The 16985-nt window shown below is 45.3% G+C and overlaps 1 protein-coding gene across 7 annotated transcripts in view; it reads right to left on the reverse strand.

Moving 5' to 3' along the window:
• Positions 1-16985, reverse strand: part of TBC1D5 (TBC1 domain family member 5) — a 1053329-nt gene that overhangs the window by 311794 nt on the left and 724550 nt on the right. For all 7 annotated transcript variants that reach the window (XM_063922184.1, XM_063922178.1, XM_063922180.1 and 4 more), the window contains one exon: positions 6013-6155. In XM_063922184.1, coding sequence (XP_063778254.1) covers positions 6013-6155 — 143 coding nt within the window. The remainder of the gene's footprint in view (positions 1-6012; positions 6156-16985) is intronic.

The following is a 16985-nucleotide window of genomic DNA, read 5'->3' on the forward strand; positions in this document are numbered from 1 at the left end:
AGTCTTTTTCCCCTTCCTCTGCCCCGGGGCAGAAATGAGTGGCCTTTTGCCCGCTTGCCCTTATGGGGACGAAAGGACTGAGTTTGAAAAGACGGTGTCTTTTTTTGCTGAGAGGTGACCTGGGGTAAAAAGGTGGATTTTCCAGCTGTTGCCGTGGCCACCAGGTCCGATAGACCGACCCCAAATAACTCCTCCCCTTTATACGGCAATACTTCCATATGTCGTTTGGAATCCGCATCCCCTGACCACTGTCGCGTCCATAACCCTCTTCTGGCAGAAATGGACATCGCACTTACTCTTGATGCCAGGGTGCAAATATCCCTCTGTGCATCTCGCATATATAGTAATGCATCCTTTAAATGCTCTATAGTCAATAATATACTGTCCCTATCCAGGGTATCAATATTTTCAGTCAGGGAATCCGACCAAGCCACTCCAGCGCTGCACATCCAGGCTGAGGCGATTGCTGGTCGCAGTATAACACCAGTATGTGTGTATATACCTTTTACGATATTTTCCAGCCTTCTATCAGCTGGTTCCTTGAGGGGGGCCGTATCAGGGGACGGTAACGCCACTTGTTTTGATAAGCGTGTGAGCGCCTTATCTACTCAAGGGGGTGTTTCCCAACGTGCCCTAACCTCTGGCGGGAAAGGGTATAGTGCCAATAATTTATTAGAAATCAGCAGTTTTTTATCGGGGGAAACCCACGCTTTATCACACACCTCATTCAATTCATCTGATTCAGGAAAAACTACGGGTAGTTTTTTCACACCCCACATAATACCCTTTTTTGTGGTACTTGTAGTGTCAGAAATGTTCAACGCCTCCTTCATTGCCGTGATCATGTAACGTGTGGCCCTACTGGACATTACGTTTGTCTCCTCACCGTCGACACTGGAGTCAGTATCCGTGTCTGGGTCTGTGTCGACCATCTGAGGTAACGGGCGCTTTAGAGCCCCTGACGGTGTTTGAGACGCCTGGACAGGCACTAACTGATTTGCCAGCTGTCTCATGTCGTCAACAGTTTTTTGCAAAGTGCTGACATTGTCACGTAATTCCTTAAATACGACCATCCAGTCAGGTGTCGACTCCCTAGGGGGTGACATCACTAAAACAGGCAATTGCTCTGCTTCCACATCATTTTCCTCCTCATACATGTCGACACAATCGTACCGACACCCAGCACACACACAGGGAATGCTCTGATAGAGGACAGGACCCCACGAGCCCTTTGGGGAGACAGAGGGAGAGTCTGCCAGCACACACCAGAGCGCTATATTTGTATAGGGATAACCTTATATAAGTGTTTCTCCCTTTTATAGCTGCTGTATGTATATTAACTGCCAAATAGTGCCCCCCCTCTCTTGTTTTACCCTGTTTCTGTAGCAGGACTGCAGGGGAGAGTCAGGGAGCCGTCCTTCCAGCGGAGCTGTGAGGGAAAATGGCGCTTGTGTGCTGAGGAGATAGGCTCCGCCCCCTTCACGGCAGCCTTTTCTCCCGCTTTTTTCTGGAAAACTGGCAGAGGTTAAATGCATCCATATAGCCCAGGAGCTATATGTGATGCATTTCTTTAGCCATATAAGGTTTAAAACGTGTTTTATTGCGTCTCAGGGCGCTCCCCCCCAGCGCCCTGCACCCTCAGTGACCGGAGTGTGAAGTGTGCTGAGAGCAATGGTGCACAGCTGCGGTGCTGTGCGCTACCTTATTTGAAGACAGGAACGTCTTCTGCCGCCGATTTTTCCGGACCTCTTCGCTCTTCTGGCTCTGTAAGGGGGCCGGCGGCGCGGCTCCGGGACCCATCCAGGCTGAACCTGTGATCGTCCCTCTGGAGCTAATGTCCAGTAGCCTAAGAAGCCCAATCCACTCTGCACGCAGGTGAGTTCGCTTCTTCTCCCCTTAGTCCCTCGATGCAGTGAGCCTGTTGCCAGCAGGTCTCACTGAAAATAAAAAACCTATTTAAACTTTTACTCTAAGCAGCTCAGGAGAGCCACCTAGATTGCACCCTTCTCGTTCGGGCACAAAATCTTAACTGAGGCTTGGAGGAGGGTCATAGGGGGAGGAGCCAGTGCACACCAGCTAGTCCTAAAGCTTTTACTTTGTGCCCAGTCTCCTGCGGAGCCGCTATTCCCCATGGTCCTTTCGGAGTCCCCAGCATCCACTAGGACGTTAGAGAAATATACCTTTAGATATGCAAAAATCAACTGGATTTTCCTATTCTGGGAGGTGGCTCTATAATGTTTTAATATAGCAGACAAAGGAATAAAAAACTTGTCTGTTGTTATAATTGTGTCTGCATTAAAATATGATAATTTCCGGTATTTCAATATCCCATTTGTTCCAGGTTTTTACACGCAATGTTTATGGTTATTTTTCCAGTCAAACGGGTATTGTGCCGGTTATATTGCTCTTGTTGTGTGCATAGGACGCATATGATGAATAGTCTGCGCGGGAGGTATGGGTAATATGGAGATATAACCAAAAACATTTCGTGTAAAAACCTGGAACAAACGGGATACAATGCGGGCACAATTATAACCACAGACAAGTGTTTTTATTCCTTGGTCTGCTATACTAAAACATTATAGATCCACCTCCCAGAATAGGTAAATCCAGTTATTATTATGATTTATTTATTACCAGTTATTTATATAGCACACACATATTCCGCAGCGCTTTTACAGAGAATACTTGCCCATTCACATCAGTCCATGCCCCAGTGGAGCTTACAATCTATATTCCCTATCACATGTACACACAGACACATTCACACTAGGGTTAATTTGTGTTGGGAGCCAATTATTCTGCCAATATATTTTTGTGATTGTGGAAGGAAACCGGAGTACCCGGAGGAAACCCACGCAAGTACGGGGAGAATATACAATTTAGGGCCATGGTGGGAATCGAACCCATGACCTCAGTGCTGTGAGGCAGTAATACTAACCATTACACCATCCGTACATGTCATGTGTCTTCCCTAACGGGCATCAAACTGTACTTTATGGGTATACTCTTCAGTCAGTGTTTTGTACAGTATGTAACAGTATAAATGTTAGCACAGATGACAGTATGCATATCTGAAGGTATATTTTAAAGCTGCTATTTAAGCTGTGAAAATGTGTGCTTTATATATATATGTTGAATTTGAAGATGTTCTCATTTTATTATACCGGTCAATATAGTATTATTAAATTTGCATTTATATAATTTATAATGGTGTGACATTTTCTGCCAGACTAGTTTTCCCATGTCATATATTTTTTAGCGCAGAGGCACTCTGCTGTTCAGTTGTATTACACCTGTTTTCAAGCTGCTGCTGTCTGCAACAACAAGCACACTTTCTTGTCTTTTGCTCCTTAATTTAATAAATATTTTTTAGACACTTATTTTTTTTTTATATACTGTATTTATATATTTTATATATTTGATAATACTGTTTATTAGCACCAGGCCATTTGTGTTGTATACACATAATTACAAAGTCAACATACAGTACAGAATTCTGCACTATATACAATATAACTTAACTAGCAACCTACTTACTAGTTTTTTGGGGGATAATTCAGACCTGATCGTAGCAGCAAATTTGTTAGCAGTTGGGCAAAACCATGAGCACTGCAGGGGGGTAGATATAACATTTGCAGAGAGAGTTAGATTTGGGTGGGGAGTGTTCAAAATGAAATCTAAATTGCAGTGTAAAAATAATGCAGCCAGTATTTACTCTGCACAGAAACAAAATAACCCACCCAAATATAACTCTCTCTGCACGTTATATCTGCCACACCTGCAGTGCACATTGGGGGTCATTCCGAGTTGATCGCTCGCTAGCTACTTTTAGCAGCCATGCAAACGCATAGTCGCCGCCCACGGGGGAGTGTATTTTCGCTTTGCAAGTGTGCATACGCCTTTGCAGACGAGCGCAGCAAAAACATTTTGTGCAGTTTCAGAGTAGCTCTGGACTTACTCAGCCCTTGCGATCACTTCAGTCTTTTTGGTGCCGGAATTGACGTCAGACACCCGCCCTGCAAACGCCTGGACACGCCTGCGTTTTTCCAAACACTCCCAGAAAACGGTCAGTTGACACCCATAAACACCCTCTTTCTGTCAATCACCTTGCGTTCGGCTGTGCGAAAGGAATCTTTGCTAAATCCATCTCCCAGCATCGATCCTCTTTGTACCCATACGACGCGCCTGCGCATTGCGGTGCATACGCATGTGCAGATTTGCCAGTTTTTTACTGATCGCTGCGCTGCGAAAAACAGCAGCGAGCGATCAACTTGGAATGACCCCCAAGGTTTTGCCCAACTGCTAACAAGTTTGCTGCTACGATCAGGTCTGAATTACCCCCTTTATCATTAACTTTGCTTTCAAATGATTGTCATGCTCTCCACTTGCTGGGGAAAAGCATAGCAGGTTCTCATAGATGGACGAGTTAGCATCAGTATTTGGTGTTAAATACAGTATGTCAATGAAAGTGTGTAAGCCTATTTTTTTTTATCTGTGTAAGATGAAGATCCTAAACTAAATTTTCAAATATTGCATATGTGTGACCAATGTTCATTTTAACACTATTTTCACATATAAAAAATACTGTACTTTCCTACTTTTTGATGCTCCTCTCCGAGAGAAGCCTAGATGCAGCAGGCCACTTTGGGGGGCAGGGCAAGGCTCTCATGTCATTAGACCCCGTCTACCTCACTGCAAAATGCCACAAATAGCAGAGCCATGAGGAAGAGGCCAGGCTAAAAATCTCAAAACTCATCCTTTTAGCCTCACCCCCTCCATGTGGCTCTGCAATTCCATGTATTATCTCCCCACTTCACTAGGAAGTAGGCGGGAGATCCAACCACCCTTATGGGAGTGTGGATGACAACCCAGAAAAAATGTGCGTCTCCCGCACCTTCCGGCAAGTATGATTTAACATTCTTATACTGTTAAATGTCCTATCAGCAGACAGTCACAGCAATAAACAATGTATGCATAGTATGCAGCTCACACTCATCTGATGAGTGTTCATACCAGAGCTGAGTGACATCACAAAGGCTCTTTATGATGTATTTCAGTCATATTATAAGCCTAGCCAGCTATTACATCTTAACCTGCCTGCATTTCACCATTGAAGTTATAACAATCTTCCTTACAAGGAAACTATGAATGCTATGTAGACGCAAACTATTGTCGGTTCCAACTTCCAATCAAGGGCCCCCATTTATGAACGAAAAAAATTCTTATGCTAATTAACGTTACCGCTCGCAGCGCTTTTTTACTTGTATACATTGTTTACATTGAAGCTGTCGTTGGCGAGCGGTAACGTTAAAACACCCGTCAGCGCTGTTTGTCAAGGCCAAACAGCTCTGACGAATGCTCTTTTTCTCCGGCGTCCCGAACTACTGCGCATGCGCTGTTGTATACATACTCCCGGCACATGCGCAGTAGTGATTTCCAGACGCAGCGGCCATTTTTGTTTTCCTGTCACTATAGCAACCCGGCAGGCGTGATGCATGCCGGGATTGCTGTGGGAGGGGGGAGCCGGAGCGCAGGACGGACACCGCTGCAGCGGTGTCCATAACGTCTGCCCGAAGCAGACAAAGCAATTTTAGGTAAGCGAGCGCTATTTCAGAAATAGCGCTCATTGGTAAATACACTTTACTGTGCAGCAGTATAGGGAAAATGAAAGGCTAATAGCACTGCTAGTTAACAGCGCTATCAGCCTTGTTAAATAGAAATTGGTCCCATTTACCACTTAAAACGAGTTTCCAGCATGGAAACTCGTTAATAAATGGGGCCCAAGGTGTTTAAAATGTGTCATGTAAATTGTTACCTGAAAGCTACCAACTTTCTAGGTGTTCCTAAAGTGGGTAAAATATGTTGATAAAACATGTACTTTGCTTTATATAGATTGAGATGAATCTGCATAGTAGTGTTGTCAAGTGTTACTTACAGGCAGAACATATTTCACAGAACAAAAGTGTAGCATGGGTCTGAACAGAAAACACACAGAGATGAGATACTTACATGCATCCCTAATGTATAACAGCATGGCTACAAAAATATAGTCCACCAGGTCTAGCATGATACTGTCAGCGAATAGAGCATCCCACACAACAAGGAGGTCCTGCAATGGGAATTCTCGGCCAAACAGAAGTCTCACCCATCGTCTGAAAAAGCAAAGTAAATCACACAGTTACAATAATGTGAAAGTGTGAGAAAATAATCATAATAATCAAAAGACAATAATGAAGTTATGATTCCGAACATAAATCACCAGTAAAAATATTTCTGCTGAAACTACTATGACGAACAAAGAATTAACATTTGACTTCCTTTAATAAATGAGCTGCTGCCATTGTTTGTTGGCATTCACTGGTCCTGTCAGATTCATTGTGCCATCACTCCACTGAACACCTCACAAACAGCGCAATTTTGTCTGGGATGGAAGGTCTTTCAGTATCACATATTGTGGAGACAAGTGCAGCAAATGATGATACTATGCCACAATCACTGTTATGGGGGCACACGACCCAGTTTGCCACAGTCACACACCCCCCTATCGTTATTTAGACATGGTTCAATGTTGGCAGCTGGCATGAGATCTATTGAGTGTACTGTCACCTAAAGCAGTGGAAAGATATGCAAAATCTTATTGCAGGGCCTAGTGCACACAGCTACAGACTATAACAGTACATAGAAGATAAGGGTGACAGTGAAATCAGTATGCAAAGATATATAAAAATAACAATACACAGAACAGCTGAACATGATTTACACATCACATTTACGTTATTTCCAATCTACTGTAGATTGTCATAGAGCTGTGATAGCTGTCCAGTTAATAAGGTATAGTTCTGAATCAAGAACCTTGTCTTGAGTTGTAGTGGGAGCTGTTAAGGATTTACGGCAACTAAAACACAAACAATTATGTATGTGAACTCTTGTTATTGAGAATGTGTAGGTCAGGACAGGCGAGCATGTACAAAATAAAAAAACGAGAACGCTAAATTGTTTGGTTTTTATAATCAAACCCATACAGAATACTTGGGGCATGGCTGCAACATGGCAGTGTTGGTGTTGGGGGGATTACGGTATGGCAGCGTGCCTCTGGCAGGCTCTGACCCCTTCCCTGGGGGGAACAGGAAGATGATATGCTGTTCTGTGGTAAGGGCCCTACACATTTCCCGATGCGCCGCCGAGGTGCCCGACGTCCGATACGGCCGACGAGCGACCCGGCGGCGGGAGGGCAGTGACGGGGGGAGTCACGCGGCTGCATTGAAGTGCAGGCAAATATGGACGAGATCGTCCATATTGGCCTGCATGCACAGCCGACGGGAGACCAGCGATGAACGAGCGCGGGGACGCGCATCGTTCATCGCTGGAGTCTCCACACTGAAAGATATGAACGAGTTCTCGTTCATTTATGAACGAGATCGTTCATATCTTTCAGAAAATCGGCCAGTGTGTAGGGCCTATAGGCACGAATGAAAAAACCCTCTCCTCATTGGTATGAATCACTAGCACATGAATCAGTAGTAGGAATCACCTGTGCACAGCCTCTTATCAAATTATTCATGCATGCAGTAGGTCTGCTGAAGAAGCTGTTCTTAGCTAGCACAAGGCACACTGAGAGCTAGTTGTGGGTGTGTCCCATTTCTGAGATAAATATCACACTTGCAGAGCTAAACATGAACAGCTTAGAGCAGGGTAGTCCAAACCAAGGTCTGGGGGCCTGCTGGGCACACCGTGGTTACTACCAGGTCCAAAATGGGACGACTTGGTAGTGACATAAGTGACAAGCCTGCAGACTATTATTTGCAGAGACGTGTGCAAGACAGCTTTACAGCCCAAGATGGAGATCAGTGCCAGAGCAGGTATCTGTTAGAGATGAGCGGGTTCGGTTCCTCGGAATCCGAACCCCCCCGAACTTCAGCCTTTTTACACGGGTCCGAGGCAGACTCGGATCTTCCCGCCTTGCTCGGCTAACCCGAGCGCGCCCGAACGTCATCATCCCGCTGTCGGATTCTCGCGAGGCTCGTATTCTATCGCGAGACTCGGATTCTATATAAGGAGCCGCGCGTCGCCGCCATTTTCACACGTGCATTGAGATTGATAGGGAGAGGACGTGGCTGGCGTCCTCTCCGTTAGAATAGATAGAGACACTTGAGTTGATTACTTAGTAATTTTGGGGAGCATTAGGGAGTACTCAGAGTGCAGAGTTTTGCTGATAGTTACTAGTGACCACCACCAGTTTTATTTATTATTTAATATAATCCGTTCTCTGCCTGAAAAAAAACGATACACAGTCACATACCATATCTGTGCTCAGCCTCAGTGTGCTGCATGATAATATCATCTATGTATATCTGACTGTGCTGAGTGCTCACTGCTCACACAGCTGAATTGTGGGGGAGACTGGGGTGCAGTTACAGCAGGAGTACAGTGCACACTTTTGCTGCCAGTGTGACTGACCAGTGACCACCAGTATATTGTCTGCCTGAAAAAGTTAAACACTCCTGTGGTGTTTTTTTTATTTATTCTATAAACGCATTCTGCTGACAGTGTCCAGCAGGTCCGTCATTCATTATATTATATAAATATTTACCTGCAGTAGTGTTATATTTTTTTTGTTCATCTCTATCATCGTTATCATCTCTATATTAGCAGACGCAGTACGGTAGTCCACGGCTGTGGCTACCTCTGTGTCGTCAGTGCTCGTCCATAATTGTATACCTACCTGTGGTGGGTTTTTTTTTTCTATCTTCTTCATACTAGTAGTTTAGGAGTCTGCTGACAGTGTCCAGCAGGTCCGTCATTATATTATATATACCTGCAGTAGTGATATATATATATTTTTTATATAATTATCATCTCTATACTAGCAGACGCAGTACGGTAGTCCACGGCTGTAGCTACCTCTGTGTCGTCAGTGCTCGTCCATAATTGTATACCTACCTGTGGTGGGGTTTTTTTTTTCTATCTTCTTCATACTAGTAGTTTAGGAGTCTGCTGACAGTGTCCAGCAGGTCCGTCATTATATTATATATACCTGCAGTAGTGATATATATATATTTTTTATATCATTATCATCTCTATACTAGCAGACGCAGTACGGTAGTCCACGGCTGTAGCTACCTCTGTGTCGTCAGTGCTCGTCCATAATTGTATACCTACCTGTGGTGGGGTTTTTTTTTCTATCTTCTTCATACTAGTAGTTTAGGAGTCTGCTGACAGTGTCCAGCAGGTCCGTCATTATATTATATATACCTGCAGTAGTGATATATATATATTATTTATATCATTATCATCTCTATACTAGCAGACGCAGTACGGTAGTCCACGGCTGTAGCTACCTCTGTGTCGTCAGTGCTCGTCCATAATTGTATACCTACCTGTGGTGGGGTTTTTTTTTCTATCTTCTTCATACTAGTAGTTTAGGAGTCTGCTGACAGTGTCCAGCAGGTCCGTCATTATATTATATATACCTGCAGTAGTGATATATATATATTTTTTATATCATTATCATCTCTATACTAGCAGACGCAGTACGGTAGTCCACGGCTGTAGCTACCTCTGTGTCGTCAGTCACTCGTCATCCATAAGTATACTAGTATCCATCCATCTCCATTGTTTACCTGAGGTGCCTTTTAGTTGTGCCTATTAAAATATGGAGAACAAAAATGTTGAGGTTCCAAAAATAGGGAAAGATCAAGATCCACTTCCACCTCGTGCTGAAGCTGCTGCCACTAGTCATGGCCGAGACGATGAAATTCCATCAACGTCGTCTGCCAAGGCCGATGCCCAATGTCATAGTACAGAGCATGTAAAATCCAAAACACAAAATATCAGTAAAAAAAGGACTCAAAAATCTAAAATAAAATCGTCGTCGGAGAAGCGTAAACTTGCCAATATGCCATTTACCACACGGAGTGGCAAGGAACGGCTGAGGCCCTGGCCTATGTTCATGGCTAGTGGTTCAGCTTCACATGAGGATGGAAGCACTCAGCCTCTCGCTAGAAAAATGAAAAGACTTAAGCTGGCAAAAGCACAGCAAAGAACTGTGCGTTCTTCGAAATCACAAATCCACAAGGAGAGTCCAATTGTGTCGGTTGCGATGCCTGACCTTCCCAACACTGGACGTGAAGAGCATGCGCCTTCCACCATTTGCACGCCCCCTGCAAGTGCTGGAAGGAGCACCCGCAGTCCAGTTCCTGATAGTCAGATTGAAGATGTCAGTGTTGAAGTACACCAGGATGAGGAGGATATGGGTGTTGCTGGCGCTGGGGAGGAAATTGACAAGGAGGATTCTGATGGTGAGGTGGTTTGTTTAAGTCAGGCCCCCTGGGAGACACCTGTTGTCCGTGGGAGGAATATGGCCGTTGACATGCCTGGTGAAAATACCAAAAAAATCAGTTCTTCGGTGTGGAAGTATTTCAACAGAAATGCGGACAACATTTGTCAAGCCGTGTGTTGCCTTTGTCAAGCTGTAATAAGTAGGGGTAAGGACGTTAACCACCTCGGAACATCCTCCCTTATACGTCACCTGCAGCACATTCATCATAAGTCAGTGACAAGTTCAAAAACTTTGGGCGACAGCGGAAGCAGTCCACTGACCAGTAAATCCCTTCCTCTTGTAACCAAGCTCACGCAAACCACCCCACCAAATCCCTCAGTGTCAATTTCCTCCTTCCCCAGGAATGCCAATAGTCCTGCAGGCCATGTTACTGGCAATTCTGACGAGTCCTCTCCTGCCTGGGATTCCTCCAATGCATCCTTGCGTGTAACGCCTACTGCTGTTGTTGCTGCTGGGAGTCGATGGTCATCCCAGAGGGGAAGTCGTAAGACGACTTTTACTACTTCCACCAAGCAATTGACTGTCCAACAGTCCTTTGCGAGGAAGATGAAATATCACAGCAGTCATCCTGCTGCAAAGCGGATAACTGAGGCCTTGGCATCCTGGGCGGTGAGAAATGTGGTTCCGGTATCCATCATTACTGCAGAGCCAACTATAGACTTGATTGAGGTACTGTTTCCCCGGTACCAAATACCATCTAGGTTCCATTTCTCTAGGCAGGCGATACCGAAAATGTACACAGACCTCAGAAAAAGACTCACCAGTGTCCTAAAAAATGCAGTTGTACCCAATGTCCACTTAACCACGGACATGTGGACAAGTGGAGCAGGGCAGACTCAGGACTATATGACTGTGACAGCCCACTGGGTAGATGTATTGACTCCCGCCGCAAGAACAGCAGCGGCGGCACCAGTAGCAGCATCTCGCAAGCGCCAACTCTTTCCTAGGCAGGCTACGCTTTGTATCACCGCTTTCCAGAATACGCACACAGCTGAAAACCTCTTACGGCAACTGAGGAAGATCATCGCAGAATGGCTTACCCCAATTGGACTCTCCTGTGGATTTGTGGCATCGGACAACGCCAGCAATATTGTGTGTGCATTAAATATGGGCAAATTCCAGCACGTCCCATGTTTTGCACATACCTTGAATTTGGTGGTGCAGAATTATTTAAAAAACGAGAGGGGCGTGCAAGAGATGCTGTCGGTGGCCAGAAGAATTGCGGGACACTTTCGGCGTACAGGCACCACGTACAGAAGACTGGAGCAACACCAAAAACGCCTGAACCTGCCCTGCCATCATCTGAAGCAAGAAGTGGTAACGAGGTGGAATTCAACCCTCTATATGCTTCAGAGGTTGGAGGAGCAGCAAAAGGCCATTCAAGCCTATACAACTGACTACGATATAGGAGGTGGAATGCACCTGTCTCAAGCGCAGTGGAGAATGATTTCAACGTTGTGCAAGGTTCTGCAACCTTTTGAACTTGCCACACGTGAAGTCAGTTCAGACACTGCCAGCCTGAGTCAGGTCATTCCCCTCATCAGGCTTTTGCAGAAGAAGCTGGAGACATTGAAGGAGGAGCTAACACTGAGCGATTCCGCTAGGCATGTGGGACTTGTGGATGGAGCCCTTAATTCGCTTAACAAGGATTCACGGGTGGTCAATCTGTTGAAATCAGAGCACTACATTTTGGCCACCGTGCTCGATCCTAGATTTAAAACCTACCTTGGATCTCTCTTTCCGGCAGACACAAGTCTGCAGGGGTTCAAAGAACTGCTGGTGAGAAAATTGTCAAGTCAAGCGGAACGCGACCCGTCAACATCTCCTCCTTCACATTCTCCCGCAACTGGGGGTGCGAGGAAAAGGCTCAGAATTCCGAGCCCACCCGCTGGTGGTGATGCAGGGCAGTCTGGAGCGACTGCTGATGCTGACATCTGGTCCGGACTGAAGGACCTGACAACGATTACGGACATGTCGTCTACTGTCACTGCATATGATTCTCTCACCATTGATAGAATGGTGGAGGATTATATGAGTGGCCGCATCCAAGTAGGCACGTCAGACAGTCCGTACGTATACTGGCAGGAAAAAGAGGCAATTTGGAGGCCCTTGCACAAACTGGCTTTATTCTACCTAAGTTGCCCTCCCACAAGTGTGTACTCCGAAAGAGTGTTTAGTGCCGCCGCTCACCTTGTCAGCAATCGGCGTACGAGGTTACTTCCAGAAAATGTGGAGAAGATGATGTTCATTAAAATGAATTATAATCAATTCCTCCATGGAAACATTCACCAGCAGCAATTGCCTCCACAAAGTACACAGGGAGCTGTGATGGTGGATTCCAGTGGGGACGAATTGATAATCTGTGAGGAGGGGGATGTACACGGTGATGAATCGGAGGATGATGATGAGGTGGACATCTTGCCTCTGTAGAGCCAGTTTGTGCAAGGAGAGATTAATTGCTTCTTTTTGGTGGGGGTCCAAACCAACCCGTCATTTCAGTCACAGTCGTGTGGCAGACCCTGTCACTGAAATGATGGGTTGGTTAAAGTGTGCATGTCCTGTTTATACAACATAAGGGTGGGTGGGAGGGCCCAAGGAAAATTCCATCTTGCACCTCTTTTTTCTTTCATTTTTCTTTGCGTCATGTGCTGTTTGGGGAGTGTTTTTTGGAAGGGCCATCCTGCGTGACACTGCAGTGCCACTCCTAGATGGGCCAGGTGTTTGTGTCGGCCACTAGGGTCACTTATCTTAGTCACACAGCTACCTCATTGCGCCTCTTTTTTTTCTTCTTTGCGTCATGTGCTGTTTGGGGAGTATTTTTTGGAAGGGCCATCCGGCCTGACACTGCAGTGCCACTCCTAGATGGGCCAGGTGTTTGTGTCGGCCACTAGGGTTGCTTAGCTTACTCACACAGCTACCTCATTGCGCCTCTTTTTTTCTTTGCGTCATGTGCTGTTTGGGGAGTGTTTTTTGGAAGGGCCATCCTGCGTGACACTGCAGTGCCACTCCTAGATGGGCCAGGTGTTTGTGTCGGCCACTTGGGTCGCTGAGCTTAGTCATCCAGCGACCTCGGTGCAAATTTTAGGACTAAAAATAATATTGTGAGGTGTTCAGAATAGACTGAAAATGAGTGGAAATTATGGTTATTGAGGTTAATAATACTTTGGGATCAAAATGACCCCCAAATTCTATGATTTAAGCTGTTTTTTAGGGTTTTTTGAAAAAAACACCCGAATCCATAACACACCCGAATCCGACAAAAAAAATTTGGTGAGGTTTTGCCAAAACGCGTTCGAACCCAAAACACGGCCACGGAACCGAACCCAAAACCAAAACACAAAACCCGAAAAATTTCCGGTGCACATCTCTAGTATCTGTCCCCACTACCAACTCACCTATCCATACTCCCACCTCTCCCTTGGGCAGATGTATTAACCTGGAGAAGGTATAAAGAAGTGATAAACCAGTCATAACTGCAAGGTGATAACGCACCTGCCAATCATTACAAATTTGAAAAATGACAGGAGCTGATTGGCTGGTGCGTTATCACCTTGCGCTTATCACTGGTTTATCACTTCTTCTTACCTTCACCAGGTTAATACATCTGCTGTCCCTAATGCCCATTTTCCTTTCCCTGCTGCCAACTCTGCAATCCATATTGCATACCAGGAGATATCTCTGTATACTGTAAGGGAGGCTAATATTAGTCACTTTTGTTCAACTCTGGGCATAATGTAAACTAGGGACAATGCATTATGGCATAATATGAACTGGGGTCACAATCCCAATACTCATTTTCTAGTGATGAAAATCTTTTCCTTATGAAAAATGTTTGGCCATCTGTTCAAAGCTATTTCTTTAATATGGCATTCCAAGGGGAACACAGAAGTTCAAAAGTTTAGATGTCCCTGACTTATAGGCCCTACACACTGGGCGATTTGACTGCAAGATATGAACGATCTCATTCATTAATGAACGAGATAACGTTCATATCGTGCAGTGTGGAGGCACCAGCGATGAACGATGTGTGGCCCCGCGCTCGTTCATCGCTGGTGCCCCGTCAGCTGTGCATGCAGGCCAATATGGGCGATCTCGTCCATATTTGCCTGCAGTTCTATGAAGCCGTGTGACGGGGGGAGTGAAGTAACTTCACTCCCCCCGTCACTGCCCCCCCCCCCCCGCCACCGGGTCACCCGTCGGCCGTATCCGCCGTCGGGCAGCTCGGCGGCGGATCTTTATATGTGTAGGGCCCATTAGAGGGACATATGAAAAATTCAAATGATCTTGTATTGTAGTTTACATTTTGTGTGATTTTTTTCCCCCCAAATGAAAAAAAATAAAACTATAATCAATCCGACGTTACCAAACAAAACTATAGTGAAGCAAAATGTGATGTTAAGGGCCTAAATGTGTCAAATGCTGCAATAACCGAACATTATGGGGGTCATTCCGAGTTGATCACTCGCTAGCAGTTTTTAGCAGCCGTGCAAATGCTATGCCGCCGCCCACTGGGGAGTGTATTTTAGCTTAGCAGAAGTGCGAACGCTTGTGCAGCCGAGCTCTGCAAACACAGTTTGTGCAGTTTCTGAGTAGCTCTGAACCTACTCAGCGCTTGCGATCACTTAAACCTATTTGTGTCCGGATTTGACGTCATACACCCGCCCAGTGAACACCCAGCCACGCCTGCGTTTTTGCAAACACTATCTGAAAACGGTCAGTTGACACCCAGAAACGCCCCCTTCCTGTCAATCTTATTGTGGCCGTCAGTGCAAAGGAAATCTTCGCTAGAACCTGTGCACAACCACAAAGAGCTTTGTACCCGTACGTCACGCGGGGCATTCGCATGCGTATAAATGCCATTTTTTCACCTGATCGCTGCGCTGCGAAAATCATCAGCGAGCGATCAACTCGGAATGACCCCCAATGTAAATAGGTCAACAATCTCAAAGCGATTCCACAGCAATGGCTTTACAGAGGGTTGGAGTGAAGAAATTATGGGATATATATCTACTGTATCTCTCTCTCTCTCTCTCTCTCTATATATATATATATATACATACATACACACAGTGCATCCGGAAAGTATTCACATCGCTTCACCTTTTCCACATTTTATTATGTTACAGCCTTATTCCATAATGGAATACATTCATTTTTCCCCAAAAAATTCTACACATAATCCCTATAATGACAACGTGAAAAAAGTTTTTGGGGTATTTTGCTAATTTATTAAAAATAAAAAATTAAGAAATCACATGTACATAAGTATTCACAGCCTTTGCTACGAACCTCAACATTGAGCTCAGGTGCATCCTGTTTCCACTGATCATCCTTGAGATGTTCCTACAGCTTAATTGGAGTCCACCTGTGGTAAATTCAGTTGATTGGACATGATTTGGAAAGGCACGCACCTGTCTATATAAGGTCCCAGATTTGACAGTGCATTTCTGTGGACAAACCAAGCATGAAGTCAAAGGAATTGTCTGTTGACCTCTGAGATAGGATTGGCTCGAGGCACAAATCTGGGGAAGGGTACAGAAAAATATCTGCCGCTTTGAAGGTCCCAATGAGCACAGTGGCCTCCATCATCCATAAATGGAAGTAGTTCGGAACCACCAGGACTCTTCCTAAAGCTGGCCGGCCATCTAAACTGAGCGATCGGGGGAGAAGGGTCCTAGTCAGGGAGGTGACCAAGAACCTGATGGTCACTCTCTCAGAGCTACAGCATTCCTCTGTGAAGAGAGGAGAACCTTCCAGAAGGATAACCATCTCTGCAGAAATCCACCAATCAGGCCTGTATGGTAGAGTGGCCAGACGGAAGCCACTCCTTAGTAAAAAGTACATGGTAGCCCACCTGGAGTTTGCCAAAATGTACCTGAAGGACTCTCAGATCATGAGAAACAAAATTCTTTAGTCTGATGAGACAAAGATTGAACTCTTTGGCGTGAATGCCAGGCGTCATGTTTGGAGGAAACCAGGCACCGCTCATCACCAGGCCAATACCATCCCTACAGTGAATCATGGTGGTGGCAGCATCATGCTGTGGGGATGTTTTTCAGCGGCAGGAATTGGGAGACTAGTCAGGATAGAGGGAAAGATGAATGCAGTAATGTACAGAGACATCCTGGATAAAATCTGCTCCAGAGCGCTCTTGACCTCAGACTGGGGCGACGGTTCATCTTTCAGCAAGACAACGACCCTAGGCACACAGCCAAGATATCATGGAGTGGCTTCAGGACAACTCTGTGAATGTCTTGAGTGGCCCAGCCAGAGCCCAGACTTGAATCCGATTGAACATCTCTGGAGAGAGCTGAAAATGGCTGTGCACCGATGCTTCCCATTCCATGGAGCTTGAGAGGTGCTGCAAAGAGGAATGGGCGAAACTGCCCAAAGATAGGTGTGCCAAGCTTGTGACATCATATTCAAAAAGACTTGAGGCTGTAATTGCTGCCAAAGGTACATCAACAAAGTATTGAGCAAAGGCTGTGAATACTTATGTACATGTGATTTCTTGTTTTTTTATTTTAAATAGATTTGGAAAAATATATATATAAAAAAAAAACTTTCTTCACATTGTCATTATGGGGTATTGTGTGTAGAATTTTGAGGCAAAAATATATATTTTTTCCATTTTGGAATAAGA

The sequence above is a fragment of the Pseudophryne corroboree genome, chromosome 5 (genome assembly GCF_028390025.1).
Source record: "Pseudophryne corroboree isolate aPseCor3 chromosome 5, aPseCor3.hap2, whole genome shotgun sequence".
NCBI classification, from domain to species: domain Eukaryota; kingdom Metazoa; phylum Chordata; class Amphibia; order Anura; family Myobatrachidae; genus Pseudophryne; species Pseudophryne corroboree.